The sequence below is a fragment of the Notamacropus eugenii genome, chromosome 1 (assembly GCF_028372415.1).
Source record: "Notamacropus eugenii isolate mMacEug1 chromosome 1, mMacEug1.pri_v2, whole genome shotgun sequence".
Classification (NCBI taxonomy): Eukaryota; Metazoa; Chordata; class Mammalia; order Diprotodontia; family Macropodidae; genus Notamacropus; species Notamacropus eugenii.
The window spans coordinates 383,326,619-383,348,699 of NC_092872.1; the positions used below are offsets into that span (position 1 = coordinate 383,326,619).

General features: G+C 36.8%; 1 protein-coding gene across 2 annotated transcripts in view; it reads left to right on the forward strand.

The window, feature by feature from the left end:
• MRPL22 (mitochondrial ribosomal protein L22) overlaps window positions 1-22,081 on the forward strand; it is a 47,639-nt gene that overhangs the window by 19,729 nt on the left and 5,829 nt on the right. Inside the window, exons 4-6 of one of the 2 annotated variants that reach the window (XM_072630827.1) lie at window positions 8,749-8,814; window positions 11,571-11,648; window positions 18,901-18,970. In XM_072630827.1, the coding sequence (XP_072486928.1) occupies window positions 8,749-8,814; window positions 11,571-11,648; window positions 18,901-18,970 (214 nt within the window). The remainder of the gene's footprint in view (window positions 1-8,748; window positions 8,815-11,570; window positions 11,649-18,900; window positions 18,971-22,081) is intronic. The other variant, XM_072630828.1, reaches the window with a different exon arrangement.

Here is a 22,081-nt window from a genome sequence, read left to right on the forward strand (position 1 = left end):
CTAAACTACTGGATATTGCTTTTCAAAGTAAAATAATTGTTTTGTCTTGAAACCTTTGGCAAAAGGGCAAGATGCTGTTGTTTTTTTTTTTGTTGATGCATTTCTTATCTGGTACATTTAGATAGTGAAATACAAAAATATCCCTGCTTAGTTCCTCCTGGCAGGGAAACGTTAACTAATGCAGCTACTGATTGGACCCATAAGAATAGCAAAAACTGAAGTTTACGGTTTTAAGATGAGGAACTTTAGATTTCTGTTAACCTTTAGCTGAAAATACTGATTGTTTTTTTTTAAACTTCCTTTAATAGATTTTAAGAAAGTAAAATCAAATTATGTTTCTATTGTATTTTATTGTTCTAGTTCACATTTAAATAATTCAAAACCACTTCCTCTGCAGCAATGCTTTGAGGTAGTTAATGAAAGTATTCTGGTCACCAACTTACAAATAAGGGTGCTCTTGCTTAGTAAGACTAAGGATCTTGTATATGACCACACAGACCAGTAAGTAATAATTTGGGGTAATGGAAAGAGTAATGGACCTAGAGTCAGGATATCTAATTCTCAGTGTCTCACCTTCTAGTAATTCTTTTTGGGTTCATGGGCAAGGGTCTTCATCTCTCTGGGTCTCAATTCACTTACCTATAAATTCAGAGAATTGAACTAGGTGATTCCTAAGGGTCTTTCCATTTTGAATCATTTATATTAGAAAACCCCTTTATATTTCTGACATAGTCCAGGTCTGACACTTACAAAGTTTGTACCAAGGCCCCATCTATCTCTATGTCCCTTAAACAAAAATCTGTTCTGATTCTTCCCATCAAAGCTATGCTGTATTTATTTTATATTTATTCTGTGTAGCCTTGTATATGCACATTGAATCCTACATTTAGAGCTGTAAGGAACTTTGGAGATCATTCAGTTTGCCCTTCACATTTTACAGCCGAGAAACCAAGATCTGGAGAGCAAAAGTGTCCTGCTTAAGGTAACATGGATGGGAAGTAGCAGGGGCAAGATTCAAACCTAGTTCCTGTAACTCCAGATTTACCATTCTCTCCACTGTACCATGATATCTGTTCCCTTACCCCCCATAAAACAGTAAGTTCTTTGAGTCTAGGATCTGTTCCTTTTTTGTCTTTGTATCTTCATTTTCTAGCATAGTGCCTGCCACAGTGAAGACATTTAATAAATGCTTTTTGATTGATCAGTTGATTCTGAGGTCTCACCAGTTCCCAACTCTCACAGTCTGTGGTTCTATGGTTTTAAGGGTCAAGGTGGCTACTTGGAAGTATAAAACACTTACTTAGAATATATAAATTCTAATCTGTGTTTAGTCACAGTAATGTATAGCTTTCTTATTTAAGATACTTCAGGGACCTCTAAGGTCACTAGTATGACTGTTCCCTTCCCTAACACACATTGCAGAGATTCTCTTCAAGAGTTACAGTGGCTAAAAATTTTCTCACGTCTTGGGCAACCTCGTCATGAGCTTCTCTGAATTTAGGTAGATATTAACAGATATTGCATAAGCCCAGCACCAGACCCATCCCTTGGGAGGAGCTGCTAGAATTTCTGCCTCACTGGCATCACCTTTGTGAGCCTACAGTCATTTCTGGGGCACCCTAGGGTACCAGAGTAGGACTGCAGGGGCACTTGATCGTTCCACCTCACTGAGAGATTTTTCTTTGTGGAAGGGTGGCAGTTGCCCACTAAAGTAGGAACGAGGAATTTGGGACCTAGATAGGTATGGAAGCTTTAGTATTAAGGCTTTTAGTATTCAGGGGGGTATTATTATTTACTCCTATGCCACTGCTCCCCGCATTGTTCATGTAGCAAATTGATTTGCTGGTTTCTGAAAATTGTCAGTCAGATTTTTTAGAGAGGAAAAGTGACTTGCTTAAAGTAATTTGGATGGAAAATAGCAGTGGCAGGACTCCAATCCAGGTCCTGTAACTCCCAGTTCACCATTCTCTTCCCTGTAAGTGGTGGGATGGGTAGAACCCTAGCTTTGGTATTGGGAAGACCTGAGTTCAAATCCTTCTAGAGATACTTACTAGCTATGTGACCCTGGCCAAATCACTTAACCTCTCTCAATCTGTTTCCTTATGTGTACAAAGGGATCATAATAGTACCCTCCTCTCAGAACTGTTGCAAGGATCAAATAAGATGATATATGTAAAGTATTGTGCAAATCCTAAAGAGCTATATAAATGCCAACTATATTACACATTATATTATTATTTACATTCTAAAATCTTCATCTAGACCACATCCTTTAGCCATAGCTGTCCTTCGGGGTTCTCTCCCTGGACTCTCTCCTCCCCTCCCTTCTCCTCTTTACTTGATGATCTCATAATCTCACATGGATTTAACTATAAACTCTGTGCTAATGAATCTCTAATCTGCCTATTCTGTCCCATCCCCTTTACTGATCTCCAGTCTTGCATCTCCAACCACCTTTTAGACATCTTGAACTGGATGTCCAGTAAACACTTTAAACTGAGAATGTCTAAAACTGAACTGGTTGTCTTTTTCCCCACGCTGTGCCTCTCTCAGCTCTCAACTTCTCTGATGCTGTTGAGGACAATACCATCTTTCCAGTCCATCAGGCTCACAAACTGGCAGTCATCCTGGACTCTTCACTATCTCTCACCTCCCACATTCAGACTGGCATCAGGGCCTTATATTGATTCCACTTTTTTGCAACATCTCTCAAATATTCCCCCTTCTCTCTTCTGAATCAGCCACCGATCTAGTGCAAGTTCCCATATCCTCACACCTGGGTTATTTCAGTAGCCTGCCTCAAGTCTCTACCTAATCTTGTCCATCTTCCATTTAGCCATAAAAGTGGTTTTTCTAAAGTATAGGTCCAACCATGTTACCCCATGTGCTCAAACTCCAGTGGCTCTTTATTGTCTCCAGGATCAGATATAAAATCCTCTGTTTTACATTCAAAGCCTTTCATAATTGAGAACCCACTGTCTCCCAACTTTTCCAGTCTTCTTACACCTTACTCTCCTTCATGTACTCCAAAGTCCAGGGATACTGCCCTTTGTGCTGTCCATGAATAAAGCACTCCATCTTTCATCTTTTCATTTCTCTGGCCACCCCCCCATACCTGGAATGCTCTCCTTCCTCATCTCCATCTATTGGTTTCTCTGGCTTCCTTTAAGTCTCAACTAAAATTCCATCTGATAATTTTATAGGTAGTTTTTTCTAACCCGTCTTAATTCTAGTGCCTTCTTTCTTTTAGTTATTTCCTGTTTTTTCTGTATATAAATTGTTTTTATATATTTGTTTGCTTGTTGTCTCCTTCATTATCTTGTAAGATCCTTGAAGGCAGGAAATGTCTTTTGCCTCTTTTTGTATCCCAGATACATAATAAATGCTATATAAATGTTTAATTAATAAATGCTAATTGACACAGATACATACATATATACGTGTACATATATATGTATATACATGTATGTATGTACACATATACACGTACATGTATATATACAAATGTATGATATATGCATATTTTTTCCCCCTGGGGGATTAGATTTGTGATTTCATTTTTTGTGGGGAACTTCCTCCACTGATACAGAAAGGCAACTCTTCTCTAACCAGACACAGCTTGATGGTGTAGTGGATGGTGCATTGGGCTTGGAGTCAGGAAGACTTAAATTCATATGTGGCCTCACTTAACAGCTGTGAAACTCTGAGCAAGTCATTTAGCTTCTGTTTGCCTCTGTTTCCTCTTCTTTAAAATGGGGGTAATAATATACCTACTTCTCAGGGTTATTGTGAGGATCAAGTGAGATAATAATTATAAAGGACTTAGTGACACTTTAAGTGCTACATAATGTTAGTTATTACCATTATTGTTATTAACTCAAGTCTCAATTACCGTGATGGACACAGAGTTAATGGTTACATTGCTAGAATCTGTCAGAGGCAATATTTAATGTCTTCTAAACCCCATTATTCATCCTCTGTTCGCTATGCCACACTACCCCTCTTGATTATATGTATTTACATATACTCACACTCACATATACACACGTCTGTGTATGATCTCTATGTGGGTATTTCCTTTATCAGTGTAGATCCTATCCTGTCCATGTGTTTCCTCTTTTCCTCTGTGGTTCTTGTCCTTGTTCTTTAAATGTACTATAGGGAATTTCCCAATGTGCACCATTCTTTCCTGTGACTCTTTTTATGTTTTGTGGGTACATTTCATCATTCAAGCTGTCCATCTAGTATTCCATGCTCTTGCTACATACCCAGACCATCTACTTTTCCCATCATTTATTTCTTGTGCTCCAAACTGTAATGATGTTCCAAGATTCAAAATCATACAGTATCACCAGCAAACTGTATGAAAAATGTGTTTTTAGTTTTTTTGGTGGATGGAGGATGACAGCTGCAGCAGCGACTTGGTCGTGTTGAAGGATCTCCACAATTTCCCAAATGAAATCCATCCTTTTCATCTTTTTCAGAATAGTTTCCAATTTGCTGTCCATCAGCTCTATCTATCCATGGTATATATACTAAATGGACTTGCTGTCCAGTTTTATGCCATAGTCTGGACAATAGGCTGTTGTATTTTTTTTTTTAATTTTTTGTTTATTTATTTATTTTTAGTTTTCAACATTCATTTCCACAAAATTTTGGGTTCCAAATTTTCTCTCCATCTGTCCCCTCCTCCCACCCCAAAATGCCATGTATTTTGATTACCCCTTCCCCTAATCTGCCCTCCCTTCTATCACACCCCTCCCTTCCCTTATCCTCATCTTCTCTCTGTTCTTGTAGAGCAAGATAGATTTCTGTACCCCATTACTTGTATTTTTTATTTCTCAGTTGTATGCAAAAACAATTCTCAACCTTCATTCCTAAGACTTTGAGTCCCAACTTCTCTCCCTCCCTCCCCACCCATCCCCACTGAGAAGCAAGCAATTCAATTTAGGCTATATATGTATAGTGTTGCAAAAGACTTCCATAATAGTCATGTTGTGAAAGACTAATTATATTTCCCTCCATCCTATCCTGCCCCCCATTTATCTTATTCTCTCTTTTGACTTTGTCCCTCCCCAAAAGTGTTTTCTTCTAATTACTCCCTCCTCCCATTTGTCCTCCCTTCTATCATTCCCCCCACCCCACTTATCCCTTTCCCCCCTACTTTCCTGTAGTATAAGATAGATTTTCATACCAAATTGAGTGAGCATGCTATTCCCTTCTTAAGCCAAATATGATGAGAGTGTTTCACTTTTTCCCTCTTACCTCCCCCCTTTTCTACTTCATTAAAAAACCTTTTCTTGCCTCTTTTATGTGAGATAATTTGCCCCATTCCATTTCTCCCTTTCTCCTTCCAATATATTCCTCTCTCATCCCTTAATTTTATTTTTTTAGATATCATCCTTCCCTATTCAACTCACCCTGTGCTCCCTGTCTATGTATTTATATGTATGTGTGTGTATAATGCCTCCAACTACCCAAGTACTGAGAAAAGTTGGAAGAGTTACAAATATTATCTTTCCATGAAGGAATGTAAACAGTTCAACTTTAGTAAGTCCCTTTTGATTTCTCTTCCCTGTTTACATTTTTATGCTTCTCTTGATTCGTGTGTTTGAAAGTCAGATTTTCTATTCCGCTCTAGTCTTTTCATCAAGAATGCTTCAAAGTCCTCTATTTCATTGAATGACCATTTTTTTGCCCTGAAGTATTATACTCAGTTTTGCAGGATAGGTGATTCTTGGTTTTAATCCTAGTCCCTTTGACTTCTGGAATATTATAATCCAAGCCCTTTGATCCCTTAATGTAGAAGCTGCTAGATCTTGTGTTATCCTGATTGTATTTCCACAATACTCAAATTGTTTCTTTCTAGCTACTTGCAATATTTTCTCCTTGACCTGGAAACTCTGGAATTTGACTATAATATTCCTAGGAGTTTCTCTTTTTGGATTTCTTTCAGGAGGTGATCAGTGAATTCTTTCTATATTTATTTTGTGCTCTGATTCTGGAATATCAGGGAAGTTTTCCTTGATAATTTCATGAAAGATGATGTCTAGGCTCTTTTTTTGATCATGGCTTTCAGGTAATCTCATAATTTTTAAATTGTCTTTCCTGGATCTATTTTTCAGGTCAATTGTTTTTCCAATGACATGTTTCACATTATCTTCTATTTTTTCATTCTTTTGGTTTTGCTTTATAATTTCTTGGTTTCTCATAAAGTCATTAGCTTCCATCTGCTCCATTCTAATTTTTAAAGAACTATTTTCTTCCTCCTTTTCTATTTGGCAAATTCTGCTTTTTAAAGCATTCTTCTCCTTATTGGCTTTTTTCAATTGAGTTAGCCTATTTTTAAAGGTGTTATTTTCTTCAGCATTTTTTGGGTCTCCAAAAGCTGTTGACTCGCTTTTCATGATTTACTTGCATTGCTCTCATTTCTCTTCCCAATTTTTCCCTCACCTCTCTTACTTCATTTTCAAAATCCTTTTTGAGCTCTTCCATGCCTGACACCACTGCATATTTATTTTGGAGGTTTTAGATGCAGAAGCCTTGAATTACTCTGATGGTATGCATTGTTCTTCCTCATCCAAAAGGATGGAAGAAAAAGATGGAAGAAAATACCTGTTCACCAAGAAAGTAGCCTTCTATCGTCTTATTTTTTTTCCCTTTTTTGGGCATTTTCCCTGCCTGTTACTTGACTTTTGAGTCCTTTGTCAAAAAGAGGGTATACTCTGGGGAAATGTAAGTTCTCAGTTCCTCCAAGGTGGCACAATCAAGGGAGAGAAGTTTGCTCCTCTCCTGGCCTGTGCACTAGTCTGGGAGCAACCAAAAACTTTTCTGCCCAGAATCTGTGAGCAGAATTCCCTCTCCACAACTGCCTCCAGCTCTATCACACCAGGGCTTCTCCTCATCCCAGCGCTGCCACTCAGGGCTGAGATTCAGATCATCCCCTCACTTCCCCCAGGGGCTTTAGGCGAAGAACTCCAAAAATGGACCCTGCTGCTGCAGTTGCTGCTGCCAGTGGTCCAGACCACATTCCCTTCTCCTAGGTGAAAGAGCTTTCTCACTGATCTTTGAAGCTATCTTTGGTGTTTGTAGGTTGAGCCATCTGGAAACTGCTGCTGCCAGTGGCTCCCTAAAACCTTTTCTGGGTCCTGTCCCTGCCATGCCATGCAACCAGGCTGCGCTCCACTACGTTCCTGGTGCAGTAGGCCTTTCCTGTTGGCCTTCCAGGCTGCCTTGGTCTGGAAATCTCTTTTACTCTGTTGTTTTTTGGCTTTTGCTGCTCCAGAATTTGTTCAGAGTAATTTTTTACAGGTATTTTATGGACTACAGGAGAGAGCTTTTACAGGTCTGTCTTTCTACTCTGCCATCTTGATTCCAACCCTGTTGGGATTTTTTTGACATTTAGTTTTCACATATATTTGTGTGTGTACATATGGTAATATGTATATGTTTGCATTTGTTCAGATTTGTGAATTTTATAGGTTTAGGTAACTTCTGATGAAGAAAACCTCCACCAGTGCATATCAGTAGCTTTCTCCACTGTATTGTTTTAGTGTCTGGAATACTGAGAGGTCAGGTGAATTGTCAAGGGTCACACAACCATGATATGTTAGAAGAGGAACTTGAACCCAGATCTTACTGCCTCAGAGGCCTTCCTCTATGCCACTTTTTCTCTCTTGTGTATTTTTTTCTTATATTAAGAGTAAATTTTATTTTTTTAAAAAAGTTGGTTCATTATTTGAGGGCAATACTTTAAAAGGCAGCAAGGAAAGCATTTTCACTATGCATATTTTTATTTTTAAACCTTATGTGCCTTTTTTCATACAACTGAGTATTACATCACAATTTGTTCTAATTCCTGGAAATTTTTAAATGTAAAAAAGATAAAGGGAAAAAAGAGATTAAGAATTGTTGAGAGCATTTTATCATGGAAGTGTATTAAAAAAAAACAACTTCCTTTTTAGTTCAATTGAAATATCAAGAAATAATACCTATCTGGTCTAAAAGCCCTTTCCAGACTCTCTCCCTCCACCATCCCTCCCCTCCAGAAAGGTGGGTAATGGACCAAAAGATCTTAATTAAGAAAATGAATTGAGTGATAGCCAATGTAAAATAAAGATAGTTAAACCAACCAATAAATATATAAACTGAAAAAAAATTGAAAAAATAGATAAAGTAAATATTTGCTAAGTAAATTTGTATTGTTAAGATCATTGCCTTCCTTCCCCTTGAAGTGATTGTGCTTATTGACTCATCTAAGGGTCATCTCTTCTTTCTCCTTTCTTGAAAAGGGATATTTCCTTTAGAAAAGATATCTTTTCTATTCAGAAAGGATTAAATTAGTCGCAGGGAGAGGTCCAAAAGGGAATGGCATAGGGACTGCTATTAGGAGACTTCTAAAATGTTAACCTCAAACTTTATTCTAACATATTATGATCTTCTCCGTGTTTCTATAAAATGCTTCCTCACTTTATCTTGGGAGAGGTATATATTTGAGGGCATGGAGGGGACTATACTGGTTTGGACACCTCTGTCTGAGGTAGAAATGATTTGGATATTACATTAATATTAAATTAAATAAAATGTTTCTGACAGACTTGTGTCTAAGACACAAAGTACAGAATTAGTATTCTTTTCATTTACACCATTTCTTATGGTGTCTCCTTCACTGTGTAATTAGAGCAGTAAAAACTACACATGTTATTATTGTTTGGAAAAATTTACCAAATTAAAAAATTCTTTTTCCAGGAAATATACCACTGTAGAAGACAAATCAAATACAGCAAAGACAAGATGTGGTACTTAGCAAAATTGGTAAGATAAAAATGACCGACTAGAATATGAAGTTTTTAAGAAAAGAAGTAATGGATTTTAATGCCTCTGTTTTGAAAAGTTGCATAACTTAGAAAAGATAAGATTGAGTTTTAACAAAATCTAACCTAAGAAAATAGCTGAACTTTTTGATGATGTTTAAAGGAATGAAGGTTTAATTCTATTCAGAAAAGTTTAATGTAGCTAACTAAAAAATAATTCTTGTTTATTAAGTTAATGATTTCCCTGAATATTTAGAATTACATATGATCTTTCTTCTGAGAAACTAAGTTACAGTGACTTTAGATATTACACCAGAAATGACCTAATGTTTAAACGAAAGATCTACAGAGCCTATCTGGGGATTCTGTGTAGGTAGCAGAAGGTCTTGAAAGCAGTTTTAGGAGGCCTCGCTTCACAGCAAGTCAATCTTCACAGAGCTGATACTTGTGATTTGTTATCTGGAAAATGAGGATTATGTATAAGGGAATCTAAAGGAAGAAATACAGGCAGTTTCCCTTCTTTATGAGAAGAGGAACCGGCCTGTTTCTTAATCCATAACATTTTTTGCGATTCCTTGACAGCTGTGTGTGCTATCTGCCACAGAGTCTATGAATTTTGTTGTTGAGTTGTGTCTGACTCTTTGTAAACTGATTTGGTGTTTCTTTTTTTTTTTTTTGGAGCAAAAGTAGTGGAGTGGTTTGCCATTTCTTTCTCCAGCTCATTTTTATAGTTGAAGAAACTGAGGCAAACAGGATTAAGTGATGTGCCCACGGTCATACAGTTGGTAAATAATATCTGAGGCCACATTTGAACTCGGGAGAATGAGTCTTCCTGACTCCAGACTGTATCCACTGACTCAAGTCACTGTACCAGCTATCTACCCCAAATTTGGTTTTAGTATGTACTAAATAGGTATATCTTAGCAATACTAGCAAAGCTTATCCTTAAACTATTTAAATTAGAAGAATGATTTTGAACTAAGAATGCTTATGTTCCTTTGTTTACTTATTTTTCTCCTAGTGTGGGGGGGGATTAAATTGCTGCCTTTATATGATATTAGCATTACATAAGACTTCTACTTTTCTTTTAGTAATTCAATACATCAGACATTTATTACACGCATACTGTGTACAAAACACTATGGTAGAGATTAATGATACAGGGGTAGATATAAACACAAACTGTGTTCTCAAAGAGCTTCCATTTTCCTTTAGTTGGTGACTTCCTTCTTGGGACTACCATTTAAGGAAGAGCCCGGGGTTACCCCTCCATGTTCACTTCTCTCCTGGCTCTGCTCCTGACTCTGAGTCTGAATTTTTCAATCTTGCCATACATCCCTCCTCACTCCCATCTCCTTCTAGCTCATTTTATGTGTGTAGCACCAATGCAGTATTCACAGTGCCTGCAACAACTGTGAGTATGCTGGCGCAATTCTGAATCGCGAAATACAACAGACTCTCCACATGGAACCCAGAACCAGAACATTTATTCAGACACCAGAAAGCCAAATCCATCATGGTAACAAAGAAATCAATACACAATAACAGTGTGAGAGGGCATTGCCAGCCCCAAGCCTTGCCCCTGTTAGGTTTCCCATGAACCACCTCCCTTAAACAAATCACAGACTCCCTTAAACAGGATCACAAACAAGCTCTCTTCACACTATCCAGTTGCCTGCTTGCCTGCATCCTTCCTAGCTCTGACTGCTCTGATCAATTTCCTCTTAGTTCTGCTCTAGCTCTGTTTCTTCGTGTTCCATCCCTCCCTGTTCCATGTGACTTAGACTCATGTGACTCAGGCTTCCATGTGACTTAAGCAAGTCACATGGGCTTATTAGTGGGTGGGAAAGATCTTCAAATTAAGCAAAAAAAATACATTAACATTACATTGTATTATCTTCCCAGAATATAAAGCTTCTTAAAAGATCAGTTTATTTTTGATTCAATAGGAAATGACTCTTTGAAAGGCTTTGAATAAAGAAATGATATGTTCATGGTACTGTGTTAAAAGAATTATTTAGACAGCTTCATGAAGGATTAGAGGGGAGAAACTAGAGTTAGACAGCCTTGGAAGGAGACCCTTATAGTATTCTAGGTAAGAAAAGAAATCTTAAATTAAGATGGCTTTAATCACTTATTACATGCTAGACACTGTATCAAATGCTGGGGGTATAATTAAAAGCAAAAAGAGAAACAATTCCTACCCCCAAAGAGGTTACATTCTATCAGAGTAAGACAACACATGAAAAGAAGCTGAAAGTTGGGGTCAGAGAAGGTGGAATAGGAGTGAACATAGGTAGCTACCTTGAGTACTTATTTTAAAATGGAGGTTCTGTGAGGAATTAGCCAGTCAGAGAAAGGGACTACAGAAGTGGAGTGATCTTCCAGAGTGAAAAAAATTTTGAGTCATGGTGGAGAAAGAACTTTAGAGAAGTAGAAACACAGGGAAAGCATAGCCAGCCTAAGCCTATCCAAAATGGAGGCCCCAACCCCCTTTTCAGCTAACTTTTATGGATTCACTTTTGCTGAAAGAAGGAAGTGGGAGTGTCTTCTTTTCCTCTTCTTTGGGTCCATACAGTTTTTTTTTTCTGGAGATCACAGGCACAGAGTAGGCACTTAATAAATGGCTGTTGAATGATTGATTGACTAGACTTCTGAGCAGGGATAGTTATTATAATTTAGAAATCAAGATGGTGGAAAGGATGATTACCTTTTCTAACTGTGCTTTTTGTTTTCTTTGTCACTTTATAATTCTAGATAAGGGGAATGTCTATTGACCAGGCCCTGGCCCAAATGGAATTCAGTGACAAGAAGGGGGCAAAAATAATCAAAGAGGTAAATTTGGTGGAATTTTTTTATTTTCATCTGTGTAACTAAATACCAGTGTTACTGAGTCCTAAGGTCCTTAAGTTTCTTGCCATAAGTGTTTTAAGGAACATTGAATTGGTATTGAGTTTGGTAGTTGTGAGAATTAAGAAAATTTTTATGCTGTGTGTACTATACATTTTTCTGTATATACCTTCTTTATATTACACATTGACTTTTCTTTATGCCAGTAATCATTAGAGGGAGCTAGAATCCTTGTATTCAACTGACACATTCTGTACAGGTACAGGTTTTATAAATTCCTTAGTGAAGAACTAGCATCTTTGATAAAAACTTATAGTTACAAGCTTTGTTTTAATTCTGCTGAGTCATCCTTGGCATACTAGTTCCTATGAAATGTCTACTGGACTGAACTGGAATCTAATCTGTGGGTGGCCAGAGTCAGACAGAGCAGGCTAGAGACAGAAAGTCAGGAATCAAACAGAAAGTTTAATGTCAAAGTGAGGGAAACCACTTGCAAACAAAGACACGTGCTGGGGCTGCCCCTACCGGGCAGTGTGGGGAGATCTTAAAACTTATGCCAATGGTTGTGCAGTAACTGTACCCCTGACAGTGAAGGGCAATAGCAGCAGTGTGTCAAGTTCGTCTCATAGCAGGGCTTCATGACCAGTACTTGTCTGATTTTGTCAGGTGCTCGTCTGAGCTTAGAGAACACTTGGTGCTGGTCACAGCAATGCAATAATTATGTGACTTTGCAGAGATTGAGTGCAAAGAGTTATTGTTATGCCAAGCTCAGGACATAGCTTGCTTTCTGGGACTTAGCTCTGGAAAATAGAGCATCTACTGATATCTTGACATTACCTGCTTTTGACCAGTCTAATTAAGGAGAAGCTTGTATTAAACAAAAATATCACAAAAGTCTAGTTGGGCTAGGACTGCCATTTTTATTCCTGGAGGTCAGTTCCTTGAGGGACCTATTGGGGAAGTGTGTCCCAGGTATCACTGCTAGCCATTGTTTGCCTGCAAACAAAAAGGGAGGGGCAAGAATGTAGTGGAAGGAAATGCCAACCAACACTTAAATCAGGGCCTTGGTGATTTGGCAGATGACAAAAGCGAGGAGAAGAAAAACTAAGATAGTATGCTCAGCCCTCGTCTGAAATCTTGGGACAGCTATCTCATCTGAATATCGGTTGCTTCTGGGTCTTTACTAGACAAACTTTGAGGTCCCTGGAAGGTTCTGCCGACCACTCAAGAGCAGGGACTTTCTTCAGATGATCCAGGAGTCCGCATGCACAACTGTGGCAGCTGTGGGAGTAGTCAAAAGAATCTGGTGCTGGCCTTGAGAAACAATGATTGATTGATCGGCATGGGGCCAGTTTTCAGATAAGAAGACTCTTTGCATCAATCTTTGGATCTGAGTTTCTGGTCAGCATAACATAGGTTCTTAGTTAAGAGTCTTTAAACAACACAGAGATGAACCAGTTTCTCAGCCACACAGTTCTAGGTTCAAACAATGCAATAAAGTTTTTCATAAATTCATAGTCATGATTACATTGTCAGGTCACATTAGTGTTATGTTACAGATCAAGCTACTTAGAAGGCTCATAATGAACTAATTTTGAGAAGGGAGATTTATATGTCACCAAGGTTACCAAGAAAACTTAAACATAAATATCTTGAAACAAAAGACCAAAGCAATACAGTGATTATTACCAATGTGAACTAAAATCAAGTCTCCTTGTATTCTATTCTTATTATCTATTTAACCAGCACATTTTGAGTCTTAGATGTTTCATGTTGTCATCTTGTCCCTAGATATCTTTTCTTGGATAATAGGTTTTATTCTCAGGATACTCTAAAAAGGGGCACTGCTTCTCTGGTTCCAAATCTAGAGGTTCCTAGATAATTTTGACTTAGTATAATTTCGTGCAATCACTTGAATTTAGTTCTCCAGTTTTGAAACTTCAGAGGATTTCAGTTTATTTGCTGTTTCTGTCTTTACCTAAATCATGTACCTGATACAAGAATCTTTTAAAAATTCATGAGTGTCCAACTATAAAATGAACTCTTCTGTCTTTTAAAATTATCAGATAGACACTTTAAAAATGGGAAAATAATTTCACTTTCCTTACTGTTATCAACACAATTTACAAAAACCTTAATCCAATTTTGAGAACTTATTACTAGAACATGCTCAAAGCCTGAATTTCCATGATAGATAAATTTGGAAGCTAATCATATATATATATATATATATATATATATATATATATATATATATATATATATATATATATATATATATATATATATATATATATATATATATATATATATATATGTATGTATGTATGTATATTGTTCTGAGAGAAAGCAGTCTAATCCTGTTGCTTTTTCAAAATTTACTCTTCTACTTAGTTAGAAAACTCTTGCATTATGTCTTTGTCTTATTACTTTGTCTAATCATTTCCCCCTTAGGGGGATATCATCCTATATTATAATTTGACCAGAAATGAAGGTTGAAATTGTAAGATGTTCATATTTGCATCCTATTATAGTAACTCAGAGATATTCCACTATGAATCTGTTATTTTAAAAGATTTAGTATTGTGCTTACAAAACTTCTTGATTATAGAAATTTGCTATTAAAGGAAAAAGAGGGACATAGGTATAATAATGTCATATATCCTAACAGGAGGAAAAGCTCCCTTAGCTCTGTTTGATTCCAGGAATGGGTCATATCTGGACAGCCTATCATGTAGTCACAGGCTGTTAAAAGCAAGTCTCAAGATTAACCAGGTGGGAAAATTTCCTTTTCAGAAAGGAAATAGCACAATGGGGGAATAGAGTTAGGAGGATCCTTTCTTGGGTCATGCCAAAATCATCCCCAAAACTTTTCCCAGGCACAGACATCCACCTTTAGCAGTTCCCAGACTATAGCACATGCCATTTTCTACTGTTGGCTTCGTGGCAATTCAGACAACTATCCCTGTAATCAGAGCTCAAAACAATAGTAAATTACTGTCCCAGGAATTTTTACCTGAAATAGCAAAATTTCACTAACCACAACTTTGAGCTTGAATATCTTTCTTGATGCTTCCCCAACAGCATTTCATTTATCCTTTACTTATAAATTAAAACTAACCATAACCTGGGGCTTCAGACATATAGCAAATACCTTATAGTTGACTCATCATAAGTCGAAGCTACATCTTTAAATCACACTATACACTTTCATAATCACCAAGATTTTTAAATGAAAATTTGCTATTATAGTAAACTTATTATTTATCAGTTTTATAACAAAATGTACCTCATTAAATATTTAAGTTTTCAAATATGTTTTTTATCATATCATTTTAAAAACCCAATTCATATGTAATGACATCCAGATTAAAAAAGTTGTTTTGTGTAACAGCATTCATTTTTGTTACAGTGGTCTCTCAAATTTCACAATATAAGAGAATTTAGAAATACAATAATAACATAGACAATATCATGTACTTAAAACATGAAAGAAAACTTCAACAATTCAGTTGATTACATTTCCAAATCATTCTATGTAGAAATCATTAACCTTATTATCTTTGACATTTTAAATCCATTTTAGAGTTAACAGATATGGAACAATTACATTCAGCTAAAGAAATCATAATGGCTTGTAAAGAAATAATAATAATAATAATATAGTGCTTTAGCATATGCCAGTTACTTTGTTAAGCACTTTACAATCATATTGTTTTGATTTCACAACAGCACTGGGAGGTGGGTACCGTTATTATTTTTCTCTTTACAAATCAGGAAACTGGAGCAAACAGAGTTAAAATAACTTGCTTAAGATTACATAGCTAATAAAGTTTTGCAACTGCAATGTAATTCATGTTTCCCCATATTTTTCCAGCATTTTTTCAACACCTTTATTTGGGGACCTGATTTGAGAAGATCAAGGACAGGTTAACAAAAGGTGGCTATAAGGTGCATACCTTTTGCCTATTTTATTTTCCTTTCTTCACTCTGGGATTACTTCAGAATTAGTTGCCTTTCTTCATTGCCCTAGAACAATATAGCTATCAATCTTCAAAGGAAAATGTCATCTACTTGTAAGTTTTATAAAGTTTAATCCTTATTTTTCCTTCAGTTCTACAGAGTGGTATCCCAAAACTTACTAAGATATTTCAGAAGGAAGGGAGTTCCTGGAATTCCTGGAGTTTTTCCCTGCAATCGTAAAATGATTAATCTTCAAACTTCTAAATCTGTGAAGATATTTTTAGCAGTTCTACAAACTTTGATTATCTACCTTTTTTTCTTATTACTAAATTTCCTACGGATAACCTGAACTGGGAATTAGTTCTACTTACTGGAGCAATTGCTTCAAGCATGAAACTTCATTAATCTTTCCTAGTGTTCTACTCTGGGACATATACACAGACATTTTATATTTTACAAAGACACAAACACAGACAAGATGACAAAACAGATACAAATAGACACAAGTAACTTTAACAAAGCATGCAGTTTCAATTCTGTTTTTAACTGGTTCAGCATAGGAACATAGTTCCTAAGGCGTGAAGTTTAAAAACATCAGAGGAATGCAGAGAGGCCAGTTAACAGAAGTGTGCAGTTTAAGAAAGAATATCCTTACCAGTAACCTGAGATGAACCAGGTCACCAGAGGGGCCCTGGAGTTTTCCTCATAAAGGATGATGAACTTAACCAAGGTAGAAATTTGGGATTGGAGTAGGGAGAAGGCTCACCAAATGAAGCAGGGTTGCACCGTGAAAAAGTCTCTAGTGGTGCCTAGTCTGCTTCTACTGGTATGGAAGAGTCCACATGTCCTGTTATATCCAATCCCACTTCTGACACCAGTTAATGTCAACCAACTTGTGGATGACCGGAGCTGAATAAAGATAGGAGAGTCAGAACTCAAACAGAAGTTTAATTCCAAAGTGAGGGAAACAGCTTGCAAGTGAGGACACATACTGGGGACCCTCCCCTAGTGGGGACACCAGAGGCAGTGTGGGGAAATCTCAATACTTATACCAGTGCTTGTGCAGTGAGGTGTAGCCCTGACAAAGAGGGGTAACAGCAACAGTGTGACAAGTTTGATTCATAGCAGGGCTTCATGACCAGTACTTGTCCAAGCTTATCTGAGCTCAGGTAACATTTGGTGCAGGTTAAAGCAATACAGTAATTATGTGGTCTTGCAGAGGGTGAGTGCAAAGGATTGTGGTTATCCCAAGCTCAGGACTTGCTTCCTGTTATCCCAGCTTGCTTGCTGGACCTTCGCTCTGGAAAACAGGGTGCCTCCTAGTATCTTGACAGAAACAAAGTGCTCTTCTGAGTATTGCTCCTTACCGTCTGGAGACATCAGGTTGCAGCATTAAGTTCTACTTCTTTAATTGTTTTTCACCTAGAATTAGTTCTCATTCTTTTGATTTTGCATCTGCTTTGCCCTGAGACTGTTGTTTACTGGGCACATTCTCTTAAAAAGTCACTTAAAATCATTTGTCTTCTGCACTCATTTATTCATTCAATAAAAATTTATTAAGTGGCATATATATGGCTATATGCTATTTATGGCATATAGTACTAGGTATTGAGGGAGATATTAAGATTAAAAAAAGATAATTCCTGCCTTCATAGAACATACATCTAGTATTAATTAAACATGTATTGAATACCTATTGTCTATGCCGAGTAACAAGATATTGTAGCATAAAAATTTTTTTATTATTGATATCTTTTGTTTTCACATTACCAGAATTTCTCCCATTATTCCCCTCATCCCTCTTCCAAAGAACCATCCCATAACACATATGAAATTTTTCCCAATAAAAAAGTGAAAAAGGGGATGAGAAAAAAAAATCAGCAAAACTGATCAGTACATTAGAAAAGTACAAATATATGCATTGTGCCCCATCCATGGACCTCCGTCTCTGAAAAGGAGTGAGGTGGGTATATCTTCTCAAATTTTCTTTGGGGCTCTGAGAGATGATCTCTGAGAAATCTCTCAGGAGTGAAGCTTCTTCAAGGGGTTAATTGTTTCTTGTCTGGTTGAAACATTTGCAGTAGGTTGACCTTGTAGAAGAAAAGTTTCAACATATTCTGTACTGTCCCAGACTACTCCCTATATTTTCCCAAGACTATCCCCTTTAATTTCCCAGACTGCCCTCTGTATTTTCCCAGCCTTTCCCCCGCCTTGTTTTTAGACATGTAGCAGGGAGGAATAACACCTCCTCCTCCCCTCTTTTTTTAGGTCTAATGTGTGAAAACTGACTTTGTTCTCTATTGCTGGGGTAGATTGCCTCGAATAGATTGTACCTTCAGGGCTTGCACCAGTGAGCCCTAAGGAAGGGGACTAGGGAGAGGGGATTGCAGTTAGGGCCTATATAATCTGCTGAGCTAAACACAGCTCTGCTCTCTCTTCAGTTGGTGCCATCTTTCAGGCACTCTGAGGGAGCACTTTCTTGAGAAAGTCAATAAACGAACTATTCTTTTTGCTAATATCTCTGAGTCTCTGTACGCCACACAGGACCATGCTGGTTCTTTGTAATTTTGCAACATTTACTTTGGATTGTTTTGTGGTAGTTCTCTCCATTTGCTTTGTTGTTCTTATTGTGTATTGTGTTCTTGACTTTACTTACTTCACTCAGCATCAGATCGTGAAGCAGATGTGTGTCTAAAAGGGGAAGATCACACTTTGTAACCCATGACTACATTTGACCTACTTTGTAATTTTTGTTCTGTAGAAAGTTCTCAGTTCAAAATATCCCCGGAGTTCTTATTTAGTTTTTGACTTTCAAGAAAATTCTAAAATATAATTTTTGAGAACTGCTGCTAATGGCTACTTGGATCTAGAGTTTAAAGGGAGAATGTCAAATAATTTAAAGCTATTATTTAGCTTTTTGGCTTCTTAAGCTACGGAGCTAAACTTACTGATAAGTCCCTAACTTATAGACATAATGTTCAGTACTCTGAAGTCTTGTTTACAATTGCTGCTATCTTTTGCTTTATAGATTGCTTTTTCCTGTGAAAACTTAAGCGGTATACTGATGTTCCTTGCATTTGCAAATCTTGTCTAAAGAAGGAAAATTCCTTCCTTCCCTCCTCCTGTTATTATTTCAGATACTTTTTCTAAAACTGACTGTTCTGTGAGTGTACCTAATTAGTGGTCTTATTATAGAGATAATAGGAAGTAAGAAATTACATTCCATTTTAACTAAGGTTCACCAATATTAACTCTTTTCTTTTCTTTGTTATAGGTTCTCTTAGAAGCACAAGACATGGCAGTGAGAGACCACAATGTAGAGTACAGATCCAATTTGTACATAGGTAAAGGATTTGATATTTTTAGTACTGAAAAATGGCTTCCATTAGCATTCCCAAGTGCCTTTTCTAATAAGATTCTTTCATGTCTGGCAACTTAAGAGTGAGTAGCCTCTGAAAATTGTAGTTAATGGTTAATCTTAGAAGGATGCCAATGTTAGCCAGATACAAATGTTAATAACTAGAGTACGTAATTCTGCTGTGTTCTTTTAACGACTGAGGTAATGTAGGCCATGAAACCTGTAGACAAGAATTATGATAAATAATCAGCACTGGTCTGGTACTTCAGTTAATGAGATTATCTGGTTGTAGTTTTAAAAATTTTCCATTTTATTATGTACGTGACATATATCAAGAAACATGAACATTTTCCCATATAAAGAACAGAAAAAGTGAACTGCATATGGAGCCATTAATCTCCACTATGTACACTGGAGATTTTTTGGGGGAGTATTTTTCCCATTTAATATACTATTTTAAAAAATTAATTAATTAATTTTTAGTTTTCAACATTCACTTCCATAACATTTTGAGTTCTAAATTTTCTCCCCCTCCCTGAGATGGTATGCAATCTGATACAGGCTGCACATATAAATTCATATTAAACATAATATACTATTTTCAAACCCTACCCTTCTTGTTGTGTTAGATGACTTCCCTTCTGAACTTCTACTCTCTTGTATTTATCAAATGATTGATGTGTTCATTGATTCATTTCTTCTTCTTTTTGCTATCACTATCACTCCCTGTTCACTTTCCCCTATTAACTCTTCACCCCAACAAAAGCCTTTTTTATAACAAATAAACATGTTAAAAAAAATCTGTATGTTGGCTGTGCCCAAAAATACATATTTCTTTCTTTGTGTCTAGTCCATCACCTCTCTGTTACGAGGTAGTAAACATGAATAATTGTAGGTCTCCTGGAGTTAGGATTGATCATTACATTGATCATAGTCCTTGTGTCTTTTCCAGTTGTTTCCATCGTATACATTCTCCTGGTTTTGCTCATTTCATTCTTCGTCAGTTCGTGGAAGACTTCTCAGGTTTCCATGAATTCGTCTCTTGTCAATTATTACAATACAATAATATTTCTTTACATTCATGTACTATAATTTGTGCAGTTATAGCCCAGTTGATGGGCACCCTCTTTCTTTCTAGTTCTTTGCTACAACAAAAATTGTTGCTCTGTTTTTGTGGTTAGGTATTCTTTCCTCTGTCTAATCTCTTGGAGTACATAATGATAAAATAATAGCTAGCATGTATACATTGCATTAAGGTTTGCAAAGTACATATTATCTTGTTTGATCTTCACCACAACCCACTGAGGAAGATACTGTGGTTTTCTCCATTTTACAGATGAGAAAAGTGAGGCTGAGAGTGGTTAGGTGACTTGTCTAGTACCACACAGCCTGAGTCTCTGAGGCAAGATTTGAACTCAGAGCTTCCTGACTCCAGGTCCCGCACTGTTATCTGCTGTATCACCTAGATGCACTTGGTCAAAGGATATGCCCAGTTTAGTTGGTCTGCTTCTTTTTTAAGCAGGCATTCCTAACCCTTTTAGGGTTAACCCTCTTAGGCAGTCTGGTGATGCTTACAGATTCTTCAAAATTATGTTTTTTAATACATAAAGCAAAATACATAAGTTTACAAAGAAAACCAATTCTATTGAAATATTTTAGGAAACAGTTATTGCAAGTTTAAAAAAATACAAATGTTGGTGATCAGTCCCATCAGCAAAGAGTTTAGTTAATTGCAGTGCATCATCCTGGACCCTTGACATAGGTAACAGTACAGTAGGCCTCAATGATAAAAAAAATAACAACAGAAAACAAAATGAAACAAAACAGGAATATATTTATAGCATTAAGGACCAACATTCTAAATATTAAGTCACTCAGATACTACTCCTACCCCCTCAGAGGAAGTGTTTTATAGTCTTTGGGGACTAGGTGGAAAAGTAGTGACCCTGCTAACCTTTATTCATTGAGGCTAATTCCTACCGGATAGAGGAGCATTGCTGAGACAGAAAGCCAGAGCTTAGGGTTTTATCACTATTTCATGAGAAGATCCTTCCTAGCTGGTCTTGCATAGGGCATTTGCAGAACGCAGGGAAGCATGAACTTAGGACAAGTAGTACATGTCTTCTGTATCTCATGGGAAAGCCAGAGGCTGGGGAAAACTGATTCCTGAGAAACCAGAACATCAACAAAAAAGCCAAACTCAAGACATTAAGTACTTGTCTATCACAGAGAAGGTAAATAGAGGTGGTACTGGATTTAGGTCTCCAAACTGATTCTCAGGTCATTAATATAACTAGTGTCCACTGTCATGTAATTTAAAGGATACTTAAAGCATAAGGGATAATTTTAAAAATGATTTGTATTCAGACCTATAATAGAAATACGTTATCAGTAGTAAAGATTCTCTTTATCTTTAATTATAATCCTTTCAGTTAGAATTATCAACTTTAATAAAGCTCTTATCTATTTGAATAGTAAAATCTGTTATATTATAAGTATTAATGTGACTAGGAATAAGCAAATGACACCACGTTTGTATTTCTCCTCTCAAGTGATGACACTTTATTCAGTTGAGAAACATACATTGATCACTTGATGTATGGAAGATATAGAGATAAAAAGAAGGCAGCAAAGAAAGTATCTGCACATGGCATTTCTTTAATGTCTAGTAGAGGAGATAAACCATAAAGTTATAATGTGAAAATGTAATAAGAAATCTAGATGTTTCACTGGTACCTGAAATTCAAAATATCCAAAACTGAAGCCATCTCCTTCCTTAGATATGATCTTTTGCTTGACTCCCTATTTCTATTAATGGAACTCACTTTCCTACCAGTTATCTGAGCTGAAAGCTAGCTTTTCTCTTTCTTCTTTTTCAACCCTCGTCCACATCGGTTGCCAGGTACTACTCTCCCTTTATAATATCTCATGTATGTTCTCCCTTCCTTTCCTCACTGAAGTAACTAGTGTCAGCCTTTGCTACACCTACCTAAACTATTGTAATAGCCTCCTAACTGTCCTTGACTTCAGCCTCTCTTTGTAATCTGTCCTTGACAGAATTGCCAAAATAATCCTCCTTAATTCTCAGGCCTCCACA